The following is a 21,018-nucleotide window of genomic DNA, read 5'->3' on the forward strand; positions in this document are numbered from 1 at the left end:
TCTTTCAAACTCTAACAACCTATTCTACTATAAATATCCATATGCCGTCTGGGAGGCTGGCCAACATTTGTTCTATAGAATTAAAAAGTACAGCTTTTAGATTAGCACGTGCCGACACCGGGCAGGCAATGAGGCACAAGGGAGAGCCCGGGCTGGCTTGGGCGACAGGCTCCCCTCCAGAAGCTCCAGGTTGGAGGTGAGTTTGCCTCCTATTTGCCATCCATAAATCCCCAGGCAGTCTACCATAGTGAGAGAGCCCCGAGGATTGAAGATTTAGAATTGGTTTAATCTCAAACCTTAGCCTTTTTGCTGGTCTGACAATGGCAAGGCGTTGCTCATGTGCCTAAGTCTACCTCACAGCGTGGCTTAATTTCTATGGTGAGGATCCATTCTACCAGGTGATAGACGCACCCGCCAATTCAAGGTGAACAGATCCCACCATATACATCCATGCAACCCGGAGAATCATCCTTGGTTCCTGTCTGCCAGACCCCGTCAGGACCAGACTCTGGTCCTCCTTCCAGGAGTAGAGTTTGACGGGGGATGGGCGGGATAGGCAGGGCCCAGAAAACGTTCTTAGAGTCCTCACCTCTGCTTCTCTGGCCCAGAGATATTTCACTGGCTCCCTGGAGCAGGGCAGCCAACCTACTAAATAAATATGTACCTTCCCCAATCATTTTCCTGGATTTAATCCTTTGCTTTCTCCCCTAAAGACCAAGCATTTGAAAAAAAACGTTTTTTTCCCCCTCTCTTTCTGCTTATCCTTCCTTGAGAAAGTCAATACAGTATTCTGGTTCCCCGAATCAGATAAAGGCCAAAAGATACAGGAAGCACCACAGAAAAAGCATTAAATTTTTACAGCAATATATGCTCTAAAATTTTAATTAGTAGTCTATATAAAACGTTCAGCACCATGCCTTGTGCACTGTACACACTCAGCTGTAATTAGCAGTATCTGGTCTGCAATGTTAAAGCATATTTATAACATATGCAAAATGCCTGACATGTTCAATAAATATCACTCATATGGAAGAAAAACGATTTTGAGATTAATACAAAGACTAAAATTGTTTTTGGAAGAGGAAGTTAACTGGAAATAGTAATTCTTTAAAAGCTTTGAGAATTTGTCTTTCCTATTGCTCACTTTATCTCCTATAAGCCACATCCTTATGCTAACTCCAAGTGTACAATTAGATGTCCCTGGCCTTCATGTTCTGGAAAACAGTATCAGCAAAAAGGCCCATTAAGCCTCCCAAATGACACCTGACTTATAACACTGGCATTAAATCATCAATACACTAGACTGAACGGAATTATTTGCTTTACCTAAATCTAATGGCAGGAAAACAGGAAAAGCAAAAATATAGATTAGGCTGTGGCGAGAACAGATTCAGAGACCTAGGCTTCTAATCATATTCGAGAAAAGTATGAAAATGCATCAGGCTTCTCAGATTTCTTCCAGCTCCTGGGGCTACTTCAGTAAACAAAACGTGTCTGAGGGAGGTGAAAGTCATTCTGGCTAACGAGCGGGACACAATCTATCTCCACGGCCAATGGTTTGAGTCAAGGGCACTGGGGTGGCTCTTGCAGTGAATGTGTGGGACTAGGTGAGGAAGACCAAAGAACCTTCACTAAGGCTAGGAAATAAGGTTGGAATTAATAAAGGAAACTATCACACTGTTGTGTGGAAAGACTATGTTAAATTCATTAAGTTTTAGGGTTAACATCTCGTGCAAAGTCTCAAAGAATACAGAACTGGAGCTCTGTCTGTCTGTCATTTCATCACCAGTCTCCTTACTAGATAGTGCCCTTGAGCGTAAACATGTTTGAGCTCTACGTTTGCAGCACACACCTGTGGGCAGACACCCACCCCATCATGCCCTGTCCTCCTCTAGCTTTACCTCATTTCTCTGATCCCTTGCAGAGGAAAGCTTTTGGAAAGAACCATCCAGGAATACCGCTGTAGGAACACTTCTTCTTCAGTCCACTTCAATCTGGCTTCTGCTGCCAACTCTCGATGAAACGGATTTTGCGAGGTCACAGTGAGATCTGTCATGATCACGTGTCCTCTCCTAGCCTCATTTGGGCCTCATTGGACACAATGGGAGCTCCCTCTTCTTGACATGCTTTCCTCTCTTGGGATCCATGGCTGGACAACCTCCTGATTTCCTCCCCGGTTTAGGGTTCTCCCCTCTCTCTTGAGTGCATGCCCTGGATAGTCTCATTCACTTCCATGCCTTAAATATATGGGTTTGGTAGAAACAGACGAAATGTCTTCGGCCTTGCAGGACCTGGCAGGATGTTGTTTCTCTGGAGAGGAGGCAATGCAGTTCACCTGCTGCCCCCTAGTGAGGCGGCTCGGGATGCCCGCTGAACTGTGGCACTTCAGGGGAACATTCCTTCAGTATCCAGGCTGAAACTGTCAAGCTGGTTCTGAGCTTCTGTAACAGGGACCAGGAGACCAGATCATGATGGCTTTCCTCCTGACCTGGCTCCAAAGTGCATCCCTAACACTCACTAGCAACTTCACGATCATGGAGAAGGGAAAGGCAAAGGAAGTCGACGGGACAGGAGAGGAGCGGGGTGACACAGGGGCATGGCCACCTCAGTAAGTGTTTCCAATACCTGATAAATTAGCCCCGGGCGCCAGAACACCCTCTCTGTTGCCCTCTGCTGTAGAGACGAGTGAAGACAGCAGCGGGGAGAGACACCACTCGGATCAGAGGCACAGACTGAAAAAGGAATGTGATGCAGGCCACAGGGTGACCCCGCTCCTTGTGGGCTGCAGGAAAGGCAGAGGAGGTATTTTTGTGGTTTGCCAGGGAACGAAACACTCACCATGGGTAGCAGAGGTCCTGAGCACAGATTCAGAAATTTTTGTACATCATAGAAGAAATCTTGAATTTGTAAGTCATACATATCTTGAATTTACAAATTGTGAAAAAAATCATTTTTTAATAGATTTATCATAATTTCTTTAAGTGGGAGTCATCCATAGTCCACCTAAATATTTATCAAAACAGTTAACCCATGACAAATACATATATTACATAATGCAAAAGTCTTCACATGTGTATCTGCGTGTTTCACTAGAGTTGAGTTTTGAGTAAGGAAATCTGAGGAGAAGAGCCAGAACTTGCCCTGTTTTGAAACGATTCTGGGTGCTGCATAGGGAACAGAATATAGGAGACCAAGGTGGCAGCAAACACAGCAGTTAGTGGGAGACTTTGCTATTCTAGACAAGATAATGGGGGCTCTGACTGGGGTGGCAGCAGTGCAGATGGTGGTGAGAGGTCAGATTCTAAGTATATTCTTAAATATAGAACCAGTGGGATTTACCGATTTGCTCAAATTGAATGTGAGAGAGGAAGAGACAGACTTATCTCCAGAGTCAGGGATCACTGGGGTGGTTTTGGAACTGAGCAACTAGGAGAATGGCGTTGCCATTAGCTGGGATGGAAAGGTCCAGGGAGGAGGGGAAGTAGGACTGGGAGAGAAGGGATTCCGAGTTGCAGATGCTCAGTTTAAGATATCTGCTGGGCATGTGATGGGAGATGCCATGTGGCAATGGAACATGAGTCTGGAGATTGGGGGAGAGGCCCCTGCTGGAAACACCAGATTGGAAGGAGTCAACATACCGTGTTATTTAAGGCCATGACAGGATGTGTTCCCCAAGGATGGAGCCTTGGGCACTCTGAAGGCTAGGGAGAAGAGGAGGAACAGTAAGCGAGTCCGAAGGACACTGAGGTGGAAGAGAGACAGTGAAGCCAGTGAAGCCTGAGAGAGGAGTGAAGCCTGCCGAGGTGGGGTGTCAACAAACAGCTCTGGGTGGTTGATTCCAACAATCTGAGCAAGGGACGGGGAGGGAGCAGGCACAAAGACTTGGACACACTATGAAGGCAAAGTGTGAGGGTTTAATGAAGACTCTGGTTTTGACCAGGGGAGTGATACAATCACAATGTGCTTTACACTACCTTGGGGCCGTCCCATCTAGAGGCCATGTATACCCCGTAGTGTGATATCAGGTATAGTGGCAGAGAACGGATTCCTAATTTTTGCTTATATACTTTGCATTGTTTCATTAACTACAATCACGTGTCCCTTTTGTAATTTAAAAGCTATTAAAGAAAATTAATTAGAAATATGAGAAGACTAGAAACTAGTAATTGGAAAGTGCAGAGTAACAACAACACAGGAGAGACATGACAGGGTTAGAATGAGGACACTGGCAGGGAGACGGAATGAAGTCAGACACCAGATTTTCAGAATCTGATGATCTGCTAGGACGCAGTTAAAGAGGAGGCAGGAAGCTGGAGGGGAGTGCTAGTATGCTCAGAGGGGACACACGCCTCATCACCAGCCTCTCCCAACCACAATATACTGTGAACCCTCCTGGAGACTTACTCTCTGAAAGTACTTGGTAAAATGTCTTCATGTCTTGAGGGCAGGGGACAAGCAGGGAGGGGGATCATTTCCAATATTCAGAAAAATTAACTAATCAGTTACATGAGTGATTTAATTCCAACTCATAATGCTTTTTTCCCCCCAACAATAAAAAACTGGTGGTATGAACTAATAAAATGTATTTCAAAGAGGACTTTGAGGGGACAACCTTTTCAAAAAAAAAAAAAAAAGTAACACTCTTTTAGGATGCTGTTTCCTAACAGAAACTAGGTATTTGGTTTTGCCACCTACTTTGGGGATCTATTTTATATGACATTTAGCAGTCCAGGCGAGAAGTGACCCTGGCCACATATGCTCCCCGGTTCTCCCTGCATGAAGAGCGCGCTGCTGAGTCAAAGGACACGGTGTCAGCTGGGACGCACGATACACCTACGCTCAGTAGGCAGTGCAAGACCCGGGGTGTGCGGACTTGGCCTCAGATTTCATGATTCACAGTTCCTACCTGAAGTATAAAAAGTCTGATGCATAGCACTTCTAAAGCTTATTCAGAGTTTAAGAAATCATCACCTACAGGTAATCCACCTTAGTGTGAATACCCAGATAATCGGTTCCTCTAGAATCTCAATTTCAGGCTTAGATAGAGCCAAACCTTGAAGAATTATCTATCAGGACTCCAACACTTTGGAAGTTTTAAGGATTTTTTATGACATTGTTCTTCAGTACAGTACCGGTCTATACTATACCGATGGAACTGATTCATTTTACTTCTAGGAATACTAACATGGGTTACTCCATCACAGAATCATCACTATGAAGTCCCACGGGAGAAATGGCCCTCAGGTTTTAGTACCAGGATAGTCGTGTATTTCCGGAACATGGGTCTTACCTTGCGAAGATTTATTCTAAAGGTTCTTTCAAAGGAAAGAACACTTGAGTTGAAGTCACTGCCTGTTTCCAAAAAGTATTCAGGCTAATGTGGCATGCATTTTACTTAAATCTATCTCTAGGTTTTATATTATTTTACCTACTACTGATTTTCCATTTAACTGTAATTCCCTTACTCATCTCAGAGTATGTGTGGTTTTTTTTTTTAAAGATTTATTTGTTTTAGAGAAACAGTGGGCATGCACAAGTGGGGGGGAGGGGCACAGGGAGAGAATCTTAAGTAGATGCCCCACTGAGCAGGGAGCCTGATGCGGGGCTCCATCTCAGGACCCTGAGATCCTGACCTGCGCCTAAACCAAGACTCAGATGCTTGACTGACTGCGCCACCTAGGTACCCCTCACAGTGTGTTTTAATAACTTATCTCACTTTTTAATTTTTTTTTAAATGTGACAGGAAACACATAAAATAGCAAACTTCGGTTCAGGACAGATACATGAAGGGGGCAGGGAAAGGGAAATTTGAAATGAATTATATTAAGTTAAAAAGGCCATTGCTATAAAGAGATAAGATGACAGAATGAAAAATAAAGTAAAAGGTATGTACATGTTCTGTATACCAGTGAATTTACTCACATCTCCTTCTAAAAATCTCTCCCCAAACTATAAAATACAAATCCCATGAGCCATCTAAGGAATTCTCAAAGTCATTTTGATTTAGTGTAAAATGTGAAGAGCTATTTCTAAGTAAATTAACATCACACATCCCATATAAAATGGATTTCACCAAAGGCAATTTTAATTTGCTAAAACAAAACAAAACTGAACAGAACAAACCTCCTCTTACTGCCATCTTAGAAAAACAATACCCAAAATTCAAGTAACCTATTTCCAGGTGTTACTTAAATGAAAGTATCTGTGTGTTTTTGTGTAAGAAAAACCGCTGGCAAACAAACAAAATCAGAAACAAAACACATAATTCTTGCAAGGAATTTCGAATCATTTGTTTTTATTTTCCTGTACTGGAAATTTTACGTTTAGTTAAAACCTTACAGTATAACAGAAACAGACATGTTAGTCCATTGTGCCTCTGTATAAACAAATATTTTCAGAGTTTACTCCTGGTATTTTCTTCAAATTGCCCACACAAAACTAACTGCTTTGAGAGAACGTTTTAAACTAGACTGGTAATTTAAAAACAAGTGAAAACAAAGAATTTTCCTCTCTTTCAGGACAAATGTTTTATATGAAGTTATCCTCTTCCAACACCTTTGGTCTTAATTCTGGGTGAACCAGGACGGTCGCTTCCTGTCTCGTTCAATGATTCTCTTACCAAGATCTTGTTCAGAGGGTACCTCTCCTGCGTACAGCACCACAGTCTCCACAGAAGGAGCCTTAAAAGGGCCCCCTTCTTGTTTCCCCATCTGTCTTCTGATTTCTGCAGTCTCCTTGCACACCTTCTCATAGCAATAGCCACAAAGGACGTGTTTCAGTTTCAGGTGACCACATTCAGGACAAACATCAATATTGTTCTTAAAAAAAACAACAACAACAGAAACATATTTTGAGAAGAGGCCTAATACTGCATATGCAATCAGACAGGAATGATGCTTACACTTGAACTCTATTGGACTGTTCATGTCGCATAAGGTCATAGACCAGTTCAACCTCACTTTAATTTTTTTTTTTTTTTAAGTAGGCTCCATGCACATTGCAGAGCCCAACATGCGGCTTGAACTCATGGCCCCGAGACCAAGACCTGAGATGAGAAGAACTGGACATGCAACTGAGCCACCCAGGTGCCCCTCAATGCCACTTTAATAGGGGAATTGAGGATAAACAAGTTTAAATTAATAGAGAAAGTGGGACTAGAACTCAGGTCTACCAACTATGAAACTGGTACATTTTCACTTAAACACAGCAGCCATATTATGTAAAATGATACTCTATTCCCCCCACCTTCAAATACTGAACATCTAATAAGGAGTCCTTCAACACAATGGGGAACCCCGACAGGCACCATTGTAATAAGAGACCATAGGAAAGGGAACTCATTTTTTGCCCCCCTGGGGAAAACAAGATGACAAACATTACAGTTGGCTTCCCCTAATGTATCAGTGTAACTTAAATTTCTGTATGAAGCCTCTGGTGTACTACAGTACATGGTGTAACAGTTGGTATATAATGTAATTTTTCCTTTTATGAATAACACTGATTATTCCTTAATGTAAAACTCCCTTCTTATGCTACAATTTGATAATGAGTTTTTACACTCACTTCAATAAGACAATTATAACCCTTGAAGAAATGTTTTCAATGTGCTCTAAAGGTAGATTTGCAGTAGAAAAGAAAAATTGTAAATAGGAGCATCAAAGCAATTCCAAGCACTTCATAAAATTAACATAGAAAGGTTTGTGAGGCAATGACAAAGAAGAGTTTCACCTTCTGAAAGGAGTAAAGAATCTTGCAAATGAACTGCCTCACCAACTTCTCATTTTCCTTGCTACACTGGACGCTGGATTGCATGTCTAATTGGAGGTATGGGAGCAATACCCAGTCGGAGCTCTCTTCCTGATCAAAGTACCGGCATAATATACTACGTGTAGCCAGAAGCAATTCAGTGAAAAAAACGAGTCCACAGGGGGCTAGTCTTTTCCCTCAGAATAAATGCAGTGAAGGAATTCATGGAACAGCTTAATCTCATTCCAAAATTATAAATTCTCTCAATCAAACTGTATGTATTATTGCTTTAATGACATACTTTTCAGCCCCAGACTTTAAGTCCAGTTCCAAACGTGACTCAGTAATACTTTTTGGCTTAAGTTCTAAGGGCATGGTTTAATAGTGAATGTTGGAAGTTTATGAAAGTCAACTCTGTTTTTGAGTTTCATCTGCCCTGTGCTCCTGCTGTGGAAGGTCATGGAGCAAACAGTAACTCAGATCATGACTGTTAAAAGCATGAGTTAACAAATCAAAGGTTACAATGTAATTCTTGTTTACTAGATCAATGAAGAGTATATCCACAGGGGCAGGGAGAAGGGGGAATGGGTATGGCCACCTGGAATTGTCTGAGGACAGGAACACACCAGAAAGATTCAAGAGAAGAATGTGAGTTCAAAAAAATCAGAATTTGGGGCACCTGAGTGGCTCAGTGGGTAAGACTCTGCCTTCGGCTCAGGTCATGATCTCAGAGTCCCGGGTTTGAGCCCCGCATCAGACTCTGTGCTCAGCAAGGAGCCTGCTTCCCCCCTCTCTCTGCCTGTCTCTCTGCCTACTTGTGATCTCTCCCTCTCTCTGTCAAATAAATAAAATCTTAAAAAAAAAAAAAGAAAAGAAAAAAGATTCAGACTGCTTAGGCTTACATCCTGGCACTACTACTTAATAGTTGTTTGTGACTAAAGGCAAATTCTTTTTGCCTCAGTTTCTTCAATCCTAAAAATAAGCAAAGCTATATATACTTTGTAGGGCTATTATGAGGATTTGGTAAGATAATTCACATAAAGCACTTAGACACTTCAAGGGCACTAAATAGATAAAATCCATTTTATGGATAGATAAAATCCATTTTTATGACCAACCTAAGGATTATCTTTCACAGTATTTTATTTGTCACAGTGAAGGACAGAATAAACATGTAAGGCTTAGTAAAACTTGAGATCCAATATACCTACTGCTTCTGAATTTAATTTTAGACTCTGCTATGATTAAGATGTTTACCAACATATGACTCCAAATCACCAGCTCCTAACAAAAGTCACATAGGTTTTTCATAACCCAGTCCTTAATCCAGACTCCAAACGGTCTCCTTGACTGTGGTCCTAACATTTAGGCTACAGGACAGTAGACATATAGACATACACAATGAGAAAGCTGTATTTTATTTAGGCCAGAGGAAAGTACATGTATAAGCTCTAAGAATGATTTACTCATAGGCCATATAAGTACTAAGAGGAGATGCAGTGGTGAATGGGAGAGAAAGCACACCCACAAAAATCAACATATTACCTTAACTTTAATAAGCTTCTGAGGGTTTCTTCTCCTACAGCGGTTAACTTCAATGCTGCGTCTATTCTTCGGAGCTGCCATCCAAAAGATACTATCTGAAAGGCTGGGAATCTCCTTACTTCCATTGGTGTCATTTGCTGGTTCTGTAAATACAGCTGGACCTTGGATTGCTAATGCTGGCCCTACAAAAACAAAACGTGGAAACAAAGAATAGATTTCTAGTTTCTAAATGACTCTCTACATATCATTCTCTTAACAACAGTGATATGGCAAGAGACATACATAAAATTTAGAACACTACAAATCAACAGACATTAAACAGAAGCCTTAGCTATTGAAATACACTGAAATTCAAACAATGCAATTTTAAACAACGTGAATATAATTTTTTCTTAGAGGCATCTGCTGAAATGAATCAGTAAAATTTTACCAAGAATTTTTCACTTTCTGAAATATGTGAACTCAGGTGTTTAGTAGTAAACATGAATGAATCACTCAAAATGTCCACATTCTACTTGGTAAGCAGTTCCTATTTTACAAGTAAATCTAAGCCTGAGGTTCCCCAAATAGATTTCTAACTTGCATTCAAATAACTGCATCATGGCCCCTTTTTATTATATTCCAACTGAGTTACTTCCTTTGCCATATAATTTGGTAGGCCCTTTAAGTCACTTAGTTCTTCATAGTATGTGATTACTGTTTGTTCTCTAAAGAAAAGAACTAGCTCACCATTCTGCATGATATTTACTTATACTACTATCAACGTTTCAGTTGTTTTTCTACATTGCTTATAAAATCAAAGAGATTCCTTTATCCTTTCCCTGCTATTCCTCAGACCTGGAAGATGTCTTTTGGTTTCAGGAACTCTTAAAAATATACAAAGCTAGCATTTAGCAACTGGTATTCCATTCTAACAGATCTGAAAGAATTGCGAGCCAGAGCTCAGTGGTTAGCAGCACAGGCTCGGCCCGCCCGTGTGACCTTGGGACTTTCAGGAGCCTGCTTCTTCCGCTAAAAAGGGGTGATACCTAACGGGATGGTGCGGAGATTTCCCAGGAAGCACCGGTAGGCTTTGGCTTAGGGTGGGCTCTCCGTTCTGACTCCCTAGACAATATGTTCGGGACACCTTAGAAATAAGCGTAGAATGTAAATGAGAAAGTAATGAGAATTTTAACCTCCAAGATACTTCTAACTAAAATTCGTTGCCGAGGAAAACACAGAGACCAGGAGGATTCAGCGGCAGAGCTCAGACACCACAAAGGAGGACAAACTGCTTTAGGGGGTTGGAGTACTGAGATGGAAACAGGATCTAGATAGCGGCGACCCCGATCTAAGCGAACAAACTTCGATTACATTCTGTGTATGAATGGGACAATCAGACGATTTTTTCTGTTTTTCGGGGTTGGAGGAGGCAAAACCAACTTCTACTTTCCAAGTAAGGAATTATCCCGGACAACGTCTCCTACTGGCCGCGACGGATCAAAACGCAGGAGGAGAGCGAAATACAAGCTGTGCCCACAAAGCTGCCTGGGGTCCCCTCATCCGATCTCTCCTCCACGGCGGCCTTCCTTACGTACCCCACGGAGGACTGGGTAAACCTGGCCCGGTCTGCTGAAGTTTCCGCTGTAGTAGGTCCCAACAGCTCCGGAGGAGTCCCCGGGCGGCCGGCCACCGCGGAAAGACGAGGACCAGCATGGTCGACGCCATCTTCCTCGCCGCCCGAAGACCACTCCCACCTGGCTGCTGCGTTCCGCGCCGCCTCGAGCATGCGTACAGACGGAGAGTCCGGCAAACCTGGCTGCTAGAACTACATCGCCCAGCACGTCCCTGGAGCAGCTCTGACTCTCCTCCAATCAGAGAGAGAGAAAGGAAGGAGCGGGGAGGGGAAATGAAAAGAAACTGGTTCCAGTGCGCATGTGTGGGGATGTGCTTTGGCACTCCAGGTAAAGATGGCGGAGCGCGGTTACAGCTTCTCGCTGACTACGTTCAGGTATGAAAGGGGCTCCCAAAGTCCTCCGCGGAGCCGGGGTTGTAGCAGTTCCCTCTGTCCGGATTTTTACGTCCTAGTCTCTGGGTTGATGCTTCCAGGGGGCCCAGTGGCAAATAGGGATGGAAATGCGACTTTGCAAAGTCATTTTCTTGGCCCGCCCGCGGCCTGGGAGCAGCGGTGCCGGGAAGCCGCGGGAACGCGGGTTTGGGGATCGAGGGCGACCTTGGGGCTGCGGGCGGCTGAGGTCCTCAACCAGGGATTTACTTTCACTTTTAAGACTGGCGAATAAGGCAGTTTTGGATTAGCTGCCTCCCGGTGTCCCGTTCGGAACTCAGGATTTCCTTCCTGACCCAAGTAGGCCTGATTGGGGAGCTTCTGGACCTTGGAATCTTGTCGAGTCTTTGGGGTCCTTTTTCTTTTCGGAAAACCTCATCGTTACAGTTTGGTCTGAGTATTAGTCTCCGTTTGTTACTTCGAAATCTCTTCCCGCTTTCGGTTTCTTTCCTGCCCCGGTTAGAAGTTTAAGGACTAAAAATGAAAGTGCGAATCTTTCTGCCCCCCAATGTTCGTGGGCCCCAGGCTAGTAGGCTGCATTTCCGTTTTGGCGATTTTGGGGGTGGGGGGAGGATATGTATACTTTACAAAAAATTGTAGGCTTTTCTATTTTAGGACAAAGGATTAATAATAATATATTTTTCAAAAATATAGTTGAGATAAACTATTGTTCCAGATGTAAGAAAACCATCAGCCAAGAGTTTAATAAATCGACCCGGGAATGACTTAGTTTGACCATTTTCTTAGGGATCAGTAATGTGCCATTTAGTTGAAATGTTCTATCTGACAGCTAGCGAAGGCAAGCGGGATCCAACTTGTTGAGTACTTTCTGTGTAGGTGCAATTTAACCTACTCCACTTCTTTCTACTACCATGTGTGATAAATGTTATTTCAACATCTTACTGATGAACTAACCACAGGTCGAGCAAATCAAAACTTGTCTGAGGTCATAGATGAGTAGCTGAGTTCACGTTAAAACTGGGTTCTTTCCAATGACAAAATTAATACAGTTTCTATTACTGTATGGTGTCTTTTTAAAATACTAAAATACTTTCCATATCCTTGGTAGTTTTCAATAATAAATGATTTTTTTAAGCCTTTGTAACCATATACAATGATAGAGAACAGTACTTGCTAAATAATCAGTGTTCATATTTGTGAACAAAGCAAACTTGGTTCTTTAAAAAAGTATAATCTTTTCTTTAGAATAAGTGGAGCTGAAACATCATCAGGGGCTGGATCCATCTGTAATAATTTATTAAAATAAACTTGTTTTTTAACGTAATAGTTCAACTCTTAGATTGGAATTTTTGTTTCTAGGCTGTTTTACTCAGAATTAAACTATTAATGGTGGAAGTTATGAGGCTATAATATAGGATGAAAAGGTGTTCTTGTGGATTACATTCAGTTGAGAATATTGACAATGAGTAAACAGTGTGTCTACTAATTAGTGTCTGCTAATGCATTTTGAATAAAGTTTTTCTCTTTACTCAGAAATTTTTATTAAAAGAGAGTAAAAAAAGAAACATAACTGTAGATTGGATAGTCGGGACAAGGCCCTGCGTGTGGGGGTGAATTGTTAGACCATAGGTGAGAAATGCCAACTGTTTGAAGATGTAGGGGTAGAGAGACCCATGGACAGAGGAAAGAGGATATGTGAAAGTCCTGAAGTTGGGGAAAAACTTGAACTACAGGAATTCAAACTAAGGCCAGTGTGCTAGAGTATGGTGGGCAATGAGTTAGCGTGTGTAGGGCCACTGTAGGCCAGAATAAGAAGTTTGTATTTTAAATGAACCAGGAAGTTGCAGAACTGAAGTGAGAGGTAATGTACAATGGTATCTCTGGCTTGGGAGATTGAAGTAAGGGTAGAAAAGAGGAAAAACTAGGTAGAAGTCAGTTATCCCAGGTAAAGATGCTGGTAGTTTGGAATGGGCCAGTGGCATGACTGACTAAAAAGATGGTTGATGGCTCAGTGAGCTCATAGACTGGTAAGCTTTCATATAGGAAGATGCAATGTTAGATGTGTATGCAGGTGACTGTGGGAACAGAGAGAAGGTTTATTTAAGTTTACGTGAGGCTTTAAAATGTTCTCCGGGAGTATTTGAGCTAGATCTCGGACAATTGAAAACTGGGTGGATCCAGTGAGTCATGATGTGTTTATTGAAATAGTGACTAATAAAGTAAAACATGTACAGCCTAATTTTAAAAATTTGAATACCTATTGATGTTATTTCACTCAGGTTAGCTAGTTTTGTCATTTAAGAGTTTTTAAACTGCCACACCTAGGCTTATTCCGTACATAGGTTTAGTTGTGTCTCTGCCAGCCAAATGATTGTGACTCCTGGTACTAGGTTATATGTTAGCATACTGACTGAACTCAGTTTCTTCACACTTTGTTGAGGAAGACAAACATTGTAAGAATAATTTAAGCATGATGACTCCTAGCCAGAGGGGAAGTATGGGACATCATAGGCATATGTGTATGTGACTCAACCTAGTCTGAATGGTCAGGATAGCTTCTCTAAGAACATGGCATTTCTACTGAAGATTGAAGGGTGACCAGGAGATAGTTCACCAGAGGAAGGTGAAATGCATTCCAGGCAGAGATGTTAGCTTGTCAAAGGGGTTTTTGAGTTCTAAGAGTAGTCTGTGTGTCTGGAACAAAGTTGAGAATTGAGTGATAGAGTATCCATAATTTTATGAAGATGAAATAAAAGACCTTCTGAAACTCAAGGTTTTATTTTCATTAGTAGACCAGAGATATGGACCAAGCTGTGCCATTCTAGACAAATTACTTTCACTCAAAACCTTTTTCTTTATCTATAAAATTAGGTTAGTCTGGGAATTTGTGATGTTTTAACTCATCAGCGGGATTGAAACAAAGTATATTAAAAGCCAGTTCAGGGCTAGTATTTGGCTGTGAAACCCATGGACTCAGATATGTTATATATCATCAGCTCATAGCTTCGTGAAATAGCCTTATATAGAAAATATTTTGTCATGGGTGATAACTAGGTCTTACATCTTAGGCCATGCCTACCTTATAAAATGTGTAACTCTACCCATACAAAATATATGCTGTTGTATGGTATTTAACAAACACACAGATGTTCTAATTACATTACTATTTGGTATTTACTTATTGCTAATTTTGTGCCAGGAACAAAAGGCATCACTTCATTTAATCTTCACAACAGTCTTTTGAAATTGTCCTATTATCCCCACTTTATGGATGTGAAAACTGAGACACAGTGGGGTTAAGTAATTTGAAGTAATTTTAAGTAATTTGAAGTCACAAGGTTGGGAAGTGGTAAAAGGCAACAGTAATGATGGCTGCTGCTTTGAGAGGCGGACTGCGGGGGGCGGGGAGGAAAAATAAGTGCTTAACTATGAATAAGTTCAAGTTTCTGTACAGCTTTATAATGTGAAAACTCAGCTGTTCTTTGGTATTTGGTTAATGGATTTGTCTTACATATCTGCCCTCTCTCAGAGATGTTTATATTATACATATTTGAGGATATGTGAATTTAGCAAATATCTTTGTTTCTTTTTAAGCCCATCTGGTAAACTTGTCCAGATTGAATATGCCTTGGCTGCTGTAGCTGGAGGAGCCCCTTCAGTAGGAATTAAAGGTAATTAAATGTTTCATTCTTTTCAGATGCCTTTTAATAGTTATTCTAAAGTTTTTTTGGAATTAATTAGTAATAATACAAATAAATAGCTAGGGAAGCATAATTTTAAGTTCTTTCTGTTGATTTACAGTATTTTGAAGTTTAAAAAAACTAAGCCCAGTAAGTCTAAGAAGATGATTAAAATTTTTTTTTTTTTTTTTTCAAAATAAATGTAGCTCCTTTATCTCTCAGTTGTAATAACCCACAAATGGTCTTTCCCATTGAGAAAACTGAATATTCTTTTGCTTTTCCACTAATTACATACAGTTTTTATCCTTTTGGTTATTTAGAAAACATTAATGATAAAACTTAATCTAAAGATATCCTTTTTTTCTTTTAAAACCTGTATCATTGATTAAATTTCAAATTCTAAGAACAGTAGCCAAGTAGGCAGAAGTCCGTTATTTTAAAATGTGTGGACCCTTAGGTGTCCTGGAATACTTTAAGAGATGTTGGGTAATGCATTTAGCTTTAGGAATTCCTTATACAGTATAGATGACCAGTGAGGGAAAATTGGATTTATCATATCTTAGGTAATTTTAATATAGAAGAGGTTTTACAAATAAAAGGAAATAAAGGAGTTTGGGTGAATTGCATCCATAATTAGAAAACTACTGAAGCAGAGTCTTTAAGTGATTAAACCTTTAACCTTTTTTTTTTTTTTTTTTTAAAGCTGCAAATGGTGTGGTATTAGCAACTGAGAAGAAACAGAAATCCATTCTGTATGATGAGCGAAGTGTACACAAAGTGGAACCAATTACCAAGCATATAGGCCTGGTGTATAGTGGCATGGGCCCAGATTACAGGTACTTTTACGCAGTTGTTTATTTCACCATTTTACGAACTGTTTGTAATTTCTACCTTGAGAAAAATCATGGGATGTTTTTCCTTTAACCTCCCAACCCTTTATTTTTGTACTTTGTTTAGCATCGTTGGCAGCTGACTTTAGCTTGCCTGCAGGGACTGTGTTACTTAATCTGTTAGTGCTGACCTGACTGGTACCCCTTGTCCCTAATTTTCTTCCCTTTGTCTTATCCTTGTTCCATTTCCTGTGGCTCAGCTCCTCTGTGTTGCTCTGGTTTCTTCTCACAAATTAACTGGGATCACATGTCAAAGCAAGACTAACTTGGAGCTGCTTGTTACTGTTACACAGCTACATGTTAGACTTGCACTGTAGGTATATGCCTGTAGGAGAAGAGTCATTAAATAGCCGAGTGTTAACTAAATCTTCCTTCTTCCTTGTTTGTTAGAGTGCTGGTGCACAGAGCCCGGAAACTAGCTCAGCAATACTATCTCGTTTACCAAGAACCCATCCCCACAGCTCAGCTGGTGCAGAGAGTCGCTTCAGTGATGCAAGAATACACTCAGTCAGGGTGAGTTGATTTTATACTTTGAAATGTGTCATGAATTAGAAAAAAAGAAACCATTTTAGAGGAGTGCATGTATTTAAGAAGAGGATTTACTATTCTTGTATTTATTTAATAGAGAATCACTATAATGGATATTTTGAATTTTTAATTGGGTGATCTAGAACATTAAGGAAAACAATAGAGTGGTTTCTTGCTGTTGATATAATTGTAGAAAGCAAATTCTAGATAATGTCTTTTGCCAGTGATTAAAATGCTTCTTTATGGGCAGCCAATTATTGCTGCTTCCAAATTTATCTTTGCAGCCACAAACGATTGTAAGCACATGATGAAAGCAATAACTCTTAACACATCCATATTATTTTAATTCTCTGGAGTCTGGGTGTGCATGGGGATGAGGTAATATAAAGGTAGTTGCTGAAAATGTAAAGCTAGTGGAAAAGCTGCGTTTTTTGAAAGTTCTCATTTTGTTAAGACCCAAAATGTTACTCCACAGTTACCCCCAACATTTGTTTCTCTATTTACCTAAATGATGTGGTTAGTGTTCCTTAGTACCATAAAGAGAATTTGTTTTGAATTGATTTGTTCAGAAGGGTATGAAGTACTTTTTAAGGAACTTAAAAGTCTAATTCATTTTACCCCATGATATGCTTTATTAATACTTAAGAGTATTAATAAATCCTTACTTTAGGTCGACTTTAACACCATGAAGATGCCAAGTAATTTCGTTTTTCTTTTCTTCAGTGGCGTTCGTCCATTTGGAGTTTCCCTACTAATTTGTGGTTGGAATGAGGGGCGACCATATTTATTTCAGTCCGATCCGTCTGTAAGTATGATACATATTGGAGGGATTTGTTAAAGTACTCCTTGAACATCTAATAAAAACAATAACCACAAAAAGTTTAAAATTTAGCAGGATATCCTTTTTTCTTTCGCACTGGGGCTTTAGAATACGTGGAGTAGTGTATATGCATTTGCACATTTAAAATGTTGGTGATGCAGTCTTCTGATGAAGAGGGTCTGCCCTCTGTTTTCCTGCCTTCTCTTACTCATGAACTCCACATACTTGAAAAGATTGATTGAAATAGTAGTTACCAGATCTCTTCAAGTCAGTGGAATTTTGCTGCTTTGACAAATATGATGAAAGGTTCGTGTCTAGAGGCCAGTGCTGTACTCCTTGCCATCTGCTTAATCCTGGGGCTGACTTGAATGTGACTTTTCCTGCACAAACACAGATGTAACTCTTGAAGCCATTGTTCTGTAAAGTGGGTAAGTTTGTCTCCTGGAAAGCAGAAGACTGGTATGTGAGTTAGGAGGGGTTTGTAGATGCTACTGCTACTCCACGGCCATCTCATTTGCTGTGAGGAAAACCGGAAGAAAAAAGATTCATGATGAGGAATGGATCTTTCCAAGTGTGTGGCTCATTAAATAATTGCAGGTTCACTCCGTGTCAGTCTTACACTCTAACCTTGTAATCTGAAGAAGCAAAAGAAAACTATTTTGGTTGGTTGTTATTTAATTGAGGAAACTTAAGTATTTTGAGATGTCACAGTGTCTGTTACCCCATCTCTGAGCTGCTGAGGCTAAATGACAAGCCTTCTTCCTTCCATTGGGGTAGCAGAAGCCACCATCGCTTGGATCCAGGTTTCATTTTTTGCTCTTTTCTTCCCTGTTTTATCTAAAAAGCAGTTGTTTCTTTTAAAGTATGTTTGGTATGTTTCTTTCAGTATTTTTCTTGTGTGTGTGCATGGTTTTTTTTTCCCAACAGATGAGACCATATTATATACAATATATTGCTGCTTTCATTTAACATTAGATTATGAAATACCAAAACTAGGAAAATTTTTTTTAAACTATGAAATATTTTTAACCAGATACTGTCTCTTTTAAATTTATTTGGCAATAATAATAAAGACTTGCTCACCGTTTTTTGTACATGTATGACAGATTTTTAGAGCCCTTCAATCCCAGTAAGCTTAATAATACTTTTGCTTATTTGCCTTAAGTTAATGTTTCCTTTAACCAACTTCTTCACATAAATTGTATACCGTAGATGACACCTGTTCAAAGTGTACGATTTGATGAGCTTTGACAGATGTAGATATCTGAGAAAGCTGTCACCACAATCAAAATACTGACCCTCTCCATAACCTCCAGAAGTGCCTTCATGCCTCTTTGTTACTTACCTTTTGTAAAAGTAGACTATTTTGTGACATATTCCATTGCATTCCAATATTCTGTGAACTTAGAAGTCAGAGACAGATTTATACAACTAAAAAAGAAATGGCAGGGTGATATAATAAGATTAATGATTTAAAATATGGTTTATCCTCTTCCTCATTAGGGAGCTTACTTTGCCTGGAAAGCCACAGCAATGGGAAAGAACTATGTGAATGGGAAGACTTTCCTCGAGAAAAGGTAGGCTAACTATAGCTAGATTTAGCAAGCTTACTTCATCGTTCTCCACTCTGTTTAAATCACTAACATTATACAAATACTCATTTGTGTAGCCTAGTTACAAATAAACAAAAGTTTTTCTTCACCCTGGCTTCCTAGTCTTCAGTATATTAACTGGTAATATTATGTATTTCTTATGAACTTTTTTTCTTACATTCTTACAGTTGTTTCCTAAATGTTGTTTCTATTTTTTATCTTGTTTCTCCTTCTACTTTATTTGTTTCTAAAAAAAATTAAAAACTCTTGGAATTGGAGTAAGAAATTTGGGAGGAAAGTTTAAAGGAGTTAGTGGTAACAGTTTACATTATAACAATTACAGAAATTGTGAAGCCAAATACCTGGTAGTAATGGTAGATTAAATATATGATATGTGTGCTTGATGAAAAGTGGAGTACTATGTAAAAATCAACAACCTAGCACAACAACCTGCTCTTATTTCCAGCCGTATTCCGGCTTGAGCATTAGTCCCCTAAAGTGTGTCCTGCGTTTTGAATGGTAGAAATTTGTAACTGACCAGAACCAACAGATGGACCTTCTCAGTACATTTTTCACATAAAAATCTTAAACCTGGGATTAATTGGTAAACTTAAATAATTTTAAGATCTTTCTTAAAGCATTTTCCTTTTACATATTAATAGTCTTCAAACATTTCACATGAAGTTAAAACTTAGGAAAACAAACATAGGAAATTTTAGCAAAGGTCTGACTTCTTTATTTAAAAAATTATAATATTACTACCATATTCTGGGTATATTAAAATATTTATACTCCTGTTAGGTTTTCAAGCTCCATGATACTAGGATTGAATGCCAAACAATTCTTATTTGGGGACAGCTATTGCAATGAGTGGACTAAAAGAATCTGTAGCTTAGTATTTTTAGGAGTGTTTTAGATTTTTAAAAATTCTTAAGCTGCTGCTGTCAGGTTTAAATCATAATGTAAATCGTGCCATAAATCATTGTTTTTTCAAAAAATTCTTTAGATACAATGAAGACCTGGAACTTGAAGATGCTATTCATACAGCCATATTAACCCTAAAGGTTAGCATAATTTCTAAAAATGGGATTTATAATGAGTTTATAATTCAGTGCTTGGAAAATTGACCTTTTGCCCTCCCTCTTCAATAGGAAAGCTTTGAAGGACAGATGACAGAAGACAACATAGAGGTTGGAATCTGCAATGAAGCCGGATTCAGGAGGCTCACTCCGACTGAAGTTAAGGATTACTTGGCAGCCATAGCATAATAACTGAGTGACTGAAAAATCTGGAATCTCAGATAATCCCTCTACTCAAACATGTTTAAAGTATGTTTTGTTTTGCAGACTTTTTGCATACTTATTTCTACATGGTTTAATGGACTGATGTTTTTAAAATGACACTTATAAATCATAATAAACTGTTAAATCTAACTTCTAGCTTTTTAGGAGCTAGTGAAATTTTAAAATAGTTATTTCCTGCTTTTTATCACAGTTGACTTCTGGAAACTACACTGCAAAGCAGAATGGTGAAATCACTCATTAGTCTTCATGCAGTTTTGGTTCAGTCAAACCTTGTTACACTCTCTGCTGTCAGATGTTGTCTGTGTGTGTCAGTAAAGCAAAATGCTGATTTTGGTAAACATCACTGCATTCAGAGCTTGGAGAATCTGCAGGCTTTCATGGATTTGTGAGATGATAGGAAGTATAGGTGTTTTGTGGGCACCGTTAGGTGTACATCAGTGAAACCCTAGGACACTGAGGTTGCACTGTGGCTGTGAAGGGTGCTAGGTCGAAGAATGTCCTATAGGAAATCTGTGATGCAAATAAATAAAAAGTGGTGGACTCGTTCCTGTTGGTTTCTCCATCACAAGTAGGTAAATGTATTTAAAGGAGTCCCTTAGATTCTCCTAGACGTTTTAAACTCAAGGATGAACATAAGTGCTAGAAATAAAATACTTAATACTTAAACATCAATGCTATGGCTTAAGGGTCTCCCTCATTCATGTAATCTCAACCTTGGCTGTCAATTAAGACTTACATAAGTAGGCAAATAATGTGACCTCTGTTTTCATTATACAGGAAGACATACTGCTTAATTTTGTTGTTTTTAAGACATTTTTAGGATAAGAGAAATCATTAGTGTGGCCCATAGAACAGAGTTTATGAATATCATTTTTTTAAAGATTTATTTATTTATTTGAGAGAGAAAA

General features: G+C 39.6%; 2 protein-coding genes across 2 annotated transcripts; one reads left to right on the top strand and one right to left on the bottom strand.

The window, feature by feature from the left end:
• Positions 1–6,265: 6,265 nt before the first annotated feature.
• MRPL32 (mitochondrial ribosomal protein L32) lies at positions 6,266–11,056 on the bottom strand. The gene is made up of 3 exons (XM_059397217.1): positions 10,869–11,056; positions 9,292–9,473; positions 6,266–6,818 (listed from the first exon to the last, which is right to left on the bottom strand). Exons 1-3 carry the CDS (start codon positions 10,996–10,998, stop codon positions 6,564–6,566), a joined length of 567 nt encoding a protein of 188 aa, XP_059253200.1. The 5' UTR covers positions 10,999–11,056; the 3' UTR covers positions 6,266–6,563.
• A 115-nt stretch (positions 11,057–11,171) lies between these two features.
• On the top strand, positions 11,172–20,239 carry PSMA2 (proteasome 20S subunit alpha 2). Its single transcript, XM_059397216.1, has 8 exons — positions 11,172–11,281; positions 14,891–14,967; positions 15,680–15,812; positions 16,257–16,379; positions 17,118–17,199; positions 18,718–18,791; positions 19,813–19,870; positions 19,958–20,239. Exons 1-8 carry the CDS (start codon positions 11,241–11,243, stop codon positions 20,072–20,074), a joined length of 705 nt encoding a protein of 234 aa, XP_059253199.1. The 5' UTR covers positions 11,172–11,240; the 3' UTR covers positions 20,075–20,239.
• Positions 20,240–21,018: the final 779 nt, after the last annotated feature.

This window comes from Mustela nigripes, chromosome 4 (genome assembly GCF_022355385.1).
Source record: "Mustela nigripes isolate SB6536 chromosome 4, MUSNIG.SB6536, whole genome shotgun sequence".
Lineage (NCBI taxonomy): Eukaryota > Metazoa > Chordata > Mammalia > Carnivora > Mustelidae > Mustela > Mustela nigripes.